General features: G+C 39.0%; 1 protein-coding gene across 1 annotated transcript; it reads right to left on the bottom strand.

Moving 5' to 3' along the window:
- Positions 1 to 5,685: 5,685 nt before the first annotated feature.
- On the bottom strand, positions 5,686 to 6,463 carry LOC126596781 (uncharacterized). The gene has a single exon (XM_050263444.1). It carries the CDS (start codon positions 6,119 to 6,121, stop codon positions 5,912 to 5,914), a length of 210 nt encoding a protein of 69 aa, XP_050119401.1. The 5' UTR covers positions 6,122 to 6,463; the 3' UTR covers positions 5,686 to 5,911.
- Positions 6,464 to 8,473: the final 2,010 nt, after the last annotated feature.

The following is an 8,473-nucleotide window of genomic DNA, read 5'->3' as shown; positions in this document are numbered from 1 at the left end:
TCTTTACCGGGAGTTTGAGTGAAGGTTTCGACATATTGCTTTCTTTATCCTTGTCTTTGCAGGTAAGAATAAGGACAAAGGAAATGAGAGAGATTGCATGATATGAGATACTCTTGCTTTCGACCCTGATGATATGAGATACTCTTGCTCTGGTGTGACTTGTTTTGAAGAGGTATTCTCGGAGAGAAAGAAAACTGAGTATGTTGAGAGGTTTGGTTGCAGATGCATCTTCGACAATGAGAGAGAGAGTTAAGAGTTTTGGATGTGTTCCTTGCCATGGAGGATGAAAGTCGACATCTATAGAGATTTCCCCAATAGCAGGTAGTGGTGTGGATGTGACTTTGTCATCCACGCTTGTTGGCAACAGTGTTGTAGTTGGAATAGTGAAATTCACGCATTCTCAACTTTATCAGAGATCTTTGACAAAATTGTATGTGATATCCAAAAGCTGAGATTGCGTCTAAAAAATGTCAACAAACTTTATTCAGGAAAAGCTGGCTTTTGAAATTCAGAGAGCTGTGCCTCTTCGATCTCTGAACAAGTGGCTCTGTTGCCTCTTCTTTTATAGAGGTATTGATTGTATTTAAATTTGCACACTTTGAAGATTTCCCACTTGTGAAAATTGTCTCTGCTGTATTTATGAGATTTCACTATATCCAACCTTTTTCTTTCATCAATTTCTGAAAATGGCTTGCCAATCTAACATTTGCTTAGATTTGAGTCTTAGGACTAATACAGGCGAGCCCCATCAGGATAATATATGGTGCCCGTCTTTCTTATCTTCAAATGGTCTCCTTACGGTTAGAAATTTTGTGATGAAGAATGACCTAACCGCTATAGTGGTAGCTAGGAATCTTCTCACTCCCAAGGATAACAAAATCCTTTCAAACTGGTCTGATGAGTCGGCCGTTCAAGACTCGTTGGCTCTCAGTATTCAATGTGCGAGCTCTGTTTCTAATATGGGTCAACGCCTACTTGTTTAATCTCACCAAGTTGAATAATTAATGGCTGAGGTGGCAAGTCTTAAACAAAAGATTAGAGGACTCAAGCACGAGAGTAGAATGTTACAGATGCTTGCAAATAATTACTCAACGAGCATGAAAAGAAAGCTCGATCAGCTACTGGAATCCGAAGGTCGGACTCAAAATGACAATCAAGGGTTCAAGTCTTTATTCCAAAGACACCCATTGTCTCAACCGTCCGAAGTTTCACCAAATACTGAGGTTCCAAATAATCAACCTCTGGTGCCTCCCTTTTCTGGAGTACTTCCGAGTACTGAGGCTTCACATGAGCAATCTTTGTGAAGTCTTCCTCATGTTTTCATGTGTACGTACATGTCTGTAATTTTTCGGAGATATCAATAGATAAGCTTTATTTCATTCAATGTATTGTGTCAAATATAATAAAGCATATTTTGCACTAAGATGTGGTACTTCTGGACCAAATATCAATTCAACTTTTCCCTCATGAAGATAAATGATCATTCTTAGTGTCTAAATATTTGAGTATTCAACTCATAATCTTCAATCCATATAGTACTTTAATATCATAAACATCATGGATAATATTTGTGTTGGCGTATTGTTTGATCTGCAGTTCGAGACAATATTTCTCTCAACACTTTATAATCTTTCTTGACTCTTCAGGAGTCTCAATTTTAATATCATCAACTCTTCAGGAGTTCTAATTTAATGTCATCGATTCTTGCAAGAGATTTTAGTATGTTGCAACAATATAATAATGATAGTACTTACTAAGGTAATTTATACCATCCATTGGTATTGAGTACATATTTTATGTTTTACCCTTCCGGGGCTTACTTCAAGCAATATGAATCCTTCAGGGATTTTCTACACTTCATGACACATTTTCCTTTGGAATTTATACAGAGCAACTTGTTTCCATGTATAATTGAGGGATTTACTTATAGAGATATGATGCGGGCGACTCACAACCCTTCGTATATAATTCTCCATTCATATGAACTTGTTTACACGAGTATAATTTCAGGTTTCAATTAGTAACCTTGTGTCATATCATGTGAGTGTATTTCACTGCATTACAAATGCCTATATGTAACCTTTTGGGTTCAACATCTTTTGGCTATTTGTGTTGTATTCAAGTATATATGTCTATTTTTCCACGTTCTTACACAATTGTAATGGAATTGCCTTTCTCCATCTTTGTTTTTCGTTGAAAAGAACGAGACTCAATATCAACACAGCTCATTGATGATTTTAGTAGCTACTTGTAAAAACCAAAATTACCATTGGTTATCATCAATCCGTGATCCCATATTCTCCTGTGCATGCGCATGCATAAAAACTTTTTATTTCTTTGGATATCCATTGCCTCTTCAAGGGCATTGCACTATCTCTTCCAGGATAATCGTAATTTAGAGAATGCGGATCATAACCTCGTCTTGAGCGTTATAGAGCTTGAATTTTAATCTCCACTTCCGGGAGTTGAGTCATTGGAACCTATACGTCTATCATGCTTCATGCATGAGACATTAACATTCCCATGTCCGCGGATTGTCCTTTTTGGGATGTGTATCCATGCGGCAACTGTCATGCTTCTGGCATGCAACAGTTATGCTTTGGGAATGTAATAATTCAGTAATGTCATATTCTTCTTCTTTCAAAAGACTGAATCTTTTGAGTCTGAGGGTTTGTCACACTTCAGGCGTGTAACAGATAACTCATTTACTGCCTCATTATTTTGTCCAAACAGGGACATTAATTCTTGTAGGCACATTTGCAACAAGTATATGTGATTTAATCACTTTCGTTGCATCATTAAATGCATCTGGCATTTGATTGACACATCATTGCATCATTCAATTATTCTTACTTCATTTTCTCATTGATTGCTTCGTGAATCAAAATAAGACAAATTCTCTTTGTTCTTCTGGAATGGTTTTTTCTCATTATTCTTTTGGAATGATATTTTCTCATCGTTCTTTTGAAATGATATTTTCTCCCCCTAACGGCAGGAAAATTGTCTTATCAAAATGACAGTCCGCAAACCATGCAGTAAATATATCCCCAGTCAAGGGTTTTAAATATTGAATTATAGATGGTGTTCAACATCAATGCCCATTTCAGTACGTTGTGGCAGTGCAATAGGCACATAGATAACACAACCAAAAACTCGTAAATGTATAATGTTTGGCTAGTGCCCAAACACTAGTTGTACTGAGAAATATTGATAATTGGCAACTGGTCTCAACCGAACTTAATAATGCGTCATGTAAAATGACATGTCCCCATGTAGAAAACTGGCAATTTCGTTTTCATGAGCAGAGCGCGGGTAATCAATTTCATCCGCTTAATAAATGCTTGATCTTGAGGATCAAGAGACTTTATGCTCGATCTTTTTTTGTATAATGGAACTTCAGGTCTAATCATTTTTATATGATGAGAATCAAGATACTGCAGGTTCTGATCTAATCAAGGAACTCTGGGTCCTTGTTATACTCATCGTAACAAAAGATAAGTACAATGAATAAATTAAAACAATATGCGGTAATTCCAGCCATAATAAATAAATTGCATTTAAGTAAATAAAGCTTGTGATAAGGGCTTTAATTTAACACCATTCACATAAATCAAAACTTAAAGCAGTAGGCTGTAAAATCGTCCATGATAAATAAATTGATTTAAAATAAATAGATCTCGTGAAAGGGTTTTAAACCAACACCAATTCACATAAATAAATATATATTTTTTTCTTCTTTCTTTTCAGTTGGTACAACATCATCCAAAAAGTCTTCACCCTTTTGGTTTTTTTTTTCCTAGTTTCCACATGGTGTCTGACACACCATCAATTTTCCTTTTATTTTATTATTTTGTCTTATGTTTTTCAAAAGGTGTTGATGCACCATTTCATTGCTTTTGCCTATTTTTCTCTGCAAAAACCCACAGACTATTACTTTTTCCATGGGAGAGGCCAGATAAGATATACCATTTCCCATCCCCGTGTTTTCTTCAATTTTTCTTGCATGGCCTAGAGAACATGACATCGCGAAGTAAGAACCTCCATATAGGAACATAGATGACAGTGGGGTTGATGGAGGTACAAGAGAGGGAGGCCTGTGTGGAGTCAGTCTTGCCATCACCATCTCAAACAACCGAGTATTTATGGGAGTTCTCGAGATCTGTCGAAAACAACGCGATCTGGGTTTCCAAGTCTGATGAGATTCTTCTAGATCTCTGGAAACCAGTTGTCAGGTATGAGTTTTCTTATCTCGTGACGACTACAGGTCGTTGTAAATTTCAATTCTTACTGGAATTTGGTGGGGCGCTTCTGGCGCGTTAGGAAAGATGAAAAATGGACATACCTTTTATTCTGTGAGATTTTAACTGACAGAGGTAAGAGGTAGATAGTGCTTCACCGGATTTATGACGTTGTGCTTTCCACTGACATGAGAGCTTCTCGTGCTGATAACGTGTTGTAAAATTGATGGTGGGTGCAGTGAAATAAATAAACAAGACACAAAATTTACAAGGTTCCTCTACAGTCAGTGTGACTGGAGTACATCCTCGGAGCATCATTGATGCTTTCACTATAATCTGAAAAATAAGAGTACAAAAATAACTCTTCTTCCTCTCTTTTCTCTCTTCCTCTTCTTTCCTCTCTCTCTACCGTGATTCTCTCTACCTCTTCTTTCCTCTCTACCTCCTTTAATTGCAGTCGGAGCGATCTATTTATAAAGCGGCTCCATACAAACAAGTTCTTACAGTTTGAAATTTACATCGCATGTTTTGAAAAACAACCATTTTGTTTCCAAAGTCTATTTCAACTTGCAAGGGCATTGACAATGTGTGTGTGGGCATTCATAACAATACCAATGTTTTCAACGTGTTTCACTTTTTGTTTTGTGCATATTTGTATGTTGGGACTGGTTTGTCAACGATAAGGTTGGTAGTAACTTGTGTGGGCAGGGATGGGAAAATTGTAGGGGAATTTAAAGTCGTTCACTTAAATGTACGCAATCCATCCAGTGGGAAATGAAGAGGCACGGGATGTGGATGGAATCATCTCCATAACGAATTAATTTGACCAGCTGTCATTTTAGGTAACGGAGACTTTCATGACATGAGTATATTGTTGTTGCACTGGCGTTTTGTATCAATAATGTAATGTTCTGTGTAAATTTCCTTCTACAAGGCATTGCACCAATCACACTGGGCGCTACAGTTGTCATGAACTCGTGCCATGCAAATTCTCCAAAAAAGAATGGTGCCGTATTCTTTTTTTATTCAGGTAAGTAGTGGGGATGTAGGCTGCCATTAGTTGTGCATTGTCTCCTGTCTTTTTCTCGATAATTCATAATGTTATCTGTGAGAAAATTGATTGATTGTCAAGTAGAAAACAAAAGCGTGCAGCGATGTCCGACAAGTCAGTGAGGGGTTGCGATGTGTACAAGTTACAACCAAGGAAGATTGTGAAAATGTCAAAAGCCCAAAGGAAAATGACATCAAACTGCCAAGTGTTCAAGAACCGACAATGGGGTGGTTTTCTCCCGATCAAGTCTGAATCTCATTGGCCATTGGGTCAATTCAGCTTTAAGCAACCAGGGAAAGAGGCAATAGTGCTTCTCACGTCAAAATAAAGTTTCGATCTTTTGATCACCTAATGATTAAGAATTTATGGTCATTCAATTTTGACCATAAGGAAAAATTAGAAAATGACTTCTTAGATGTAAAGAGTCAGTTCAATAAAAATTAGAGAATACAAGAAATTTCCAGAAAAAAAAAAGTTCGAAGGAGTACATGATAAGGAAAAACTTAGAACATCAAACAGTACTGTTCAAATTCAAAACAAGCAATCTGAACAAAGTATGCATATTGAAATTAAATGAAATAATTAAGAAGGCAAATCTCTAAAGTGGAAACTAAGGTAATGGTCATCCAGTGTAGATGTGAACGCCAACAGCGATGAGGAAGATGGTGAGGAGGCCGAAGAAGATGATGGTGTGGACGAGGATCGATATCCCGCTCGTATGCATGTTCCCAAACTCCACCACCTTGCCCCTTCCGGGCAGTTGGAACAGCAGCCCCGGACTCAGAAGCACGAACAGCACCACAGCTATCACCACCGGCCCCCAATCCGCCATTCGATCTTTACGATATATGAGATGATCTTCCTACTGTTTTTACTTCTTTGTGTGCAAGTGTAGGCTGTTACAAAGAGTTTGTGTGTGGTATTAAAAGGGAAGAAAGAAGAGAATCAAAGAGTGTAAGTAATTAAGCAACGGAAGAAAGGAATGTTGAAAAGAAGGAGCATCAGTGTTGATTGTGGATCAAGAAATCTTCTGCCACCTCTTTATATATATATACAGGAAAATGATAAATCATCATATTTGGCCGGTGCCTTGTGGAATGGATGATGCTAATTAGACATATGGCAAAGCAGCAACGTGATGAACAAAACCCTGTAAAAAGCCGTGGTTGATGACCATTTTCCTTAATCCTTTTTTAATATTGACGATGTCACCATATTCAATTCAAGTCTAATATGTTTTAAAACGGACCACTGTGACAAATGGCTCCATATACCGATGTGCTACGAAGTCCTGAACCGTTTTAGTCCATATCTAAGGTCATCTTCAACCGACTGGGTCAAAGAGACATAGGGCTTAAAATAGCTCAAAATAATATGAAAACCGTCTCCAACCAAGGGCTAGGCCAAAGGGTTTGTGGGCCCCACCAAGCCCAAACCCCAACATCAGGCCAGCGGGCTGGCCATTTCCAGCTAGCCCTCCAGCTCAGCCCATTTGAATGCCAACGGCTACCTAGCGTCAACATGATGCCAGCTAGCAACGGCTAGCTAACGTCATGTTGCCATCAGGTTACTGTTGAAATTTGAAAAAAAAAAATTTGGACGAATTTAAAAAAAAAAAAATTCTAATTTTTTTTCCTATAAATACCTACATCATTGAAAGTTGAAGATAAGAAGTGTTACATAGATAAGAATCCTATCTAAAATTTGCACAACCAATTACATCTCGATACGTGTCACTCAAAATCCTATTCGAAAAATTATTAAGACCGCCGTAATCATTGCCAGCCGTAATCACATGACCACATTTTTCATCGTCGACTCCAAGACCGAGTATAATGCACTGCTCGGTCGAGACTGGATTCATCAAACCAGTTGTATTCCTTCATCATTATATCAAGTGCTTGTCTTTTGGGACGGTAAATCGGTCATTGTTCACCCGGCCGATAGCCAAACCTTCGAAGCTAACATGATCCAAGCACGGTATTATGATGACCACGTCGGCTACATCACCCTACAAGGTTTTAATGATGAAGGACGGCCGACTCAAATTTTGTTCAGAAAGCTATCGAGGTTGGCACTGAGACTGTCCACCAGGATTCGGCGAGACTCAGGTTAGCTAACTTCATCCCCGACCCCGATGTTTGACACCGATCGGGAAAAACATCGGGTCGCGGTTTCATCTACTATAGAACGTTTGCTGGATCATTGGTATACTATATCGAAGCAATCAAATTCAGACGTCAACCTCGTAGAGTTCATTACCGAATGAGATAATGGTCCTGTCTTATCTCTTGACAAAGTTCAAGCTGCCCCAGCCGAGCTCAAAGACAATAGGCCCCAAGTCAATGACCCATTGGAAGAAATTAATGTTGGGACAGCCGATGACCCACGACCTTTATTTATTAGTGCTTTGCTTCCCCAACCTATGAAAGCTGAACTTCGTGCCCTACTTGAAGAATTCAAAGATTGTTTTGCTTTGAGCTACCACGAGATGCCTGGCTTAGATCGCACTCTTGTCGAGCATGAGTTACGTATTAAACCTGGGTGTAAACCTTTCCATCAACCACCTCGACGATTCTCGATCGAAGTGCAACTCGGTATCAAGGATGAACTGGTTCGGCTTTTGAAAGCAGGGTTTATTCGGACAGCTCGATACGTTGAATGGTTGGCCAATATCGTTCATGTTTTAAAGAAAAGTGGTGCATGGCGCATTTGCATCGACTTCAGAAATCTGAATATGGCAACTCCCAATGATGAGTATACAATATCGATTTCGGATTTATTAATCGATGCCGCGGCGAATCACGCGATCTTATCTTTTATGGATGGACATGCCGGGTACAACCAAATTTTCATTGCCGAAATCGATGTGCACAAGACTCCTTTTCGCTGCCCGGGGGCACTCGGTACTTATGAATAGGTTGTCATGCCATTCGGCCTCAAGAATGCTAGCGCCACATACCAACGACCAATGAACACCATATTTCATGATTTAATTGGAACCATCGTCGAAGTCTACATCGACGATGTTGTAATTAAATCTAAACGCCAGCAGACACATCTGGATGATCTCCAACAGGTTTTCCTCCATATGCGTCAACACAACCTCAAAATGAATCCTGCCAAATGTGCCTTCGGTGTGTCGGCTGGTAATTTTCTCGGCTTCCTCGTGCATCACCGTGGG

This window comes from Malus sylvestris, chromosome 13, assembly GCF_916048215.2.
Source record: "Malus sylvestris chromosome 13, drMalSylv7.2, whole genome shotgun sequence".
NCBI lineage: Eukaryota > Viridiplantae > Streptophyta > Magnoliopsida > Rosales > Rosaceae > Malus > Malus sylvestris.
This window is presented reverse-complemented; position numbering and strand designations above follow the sequence as displayed.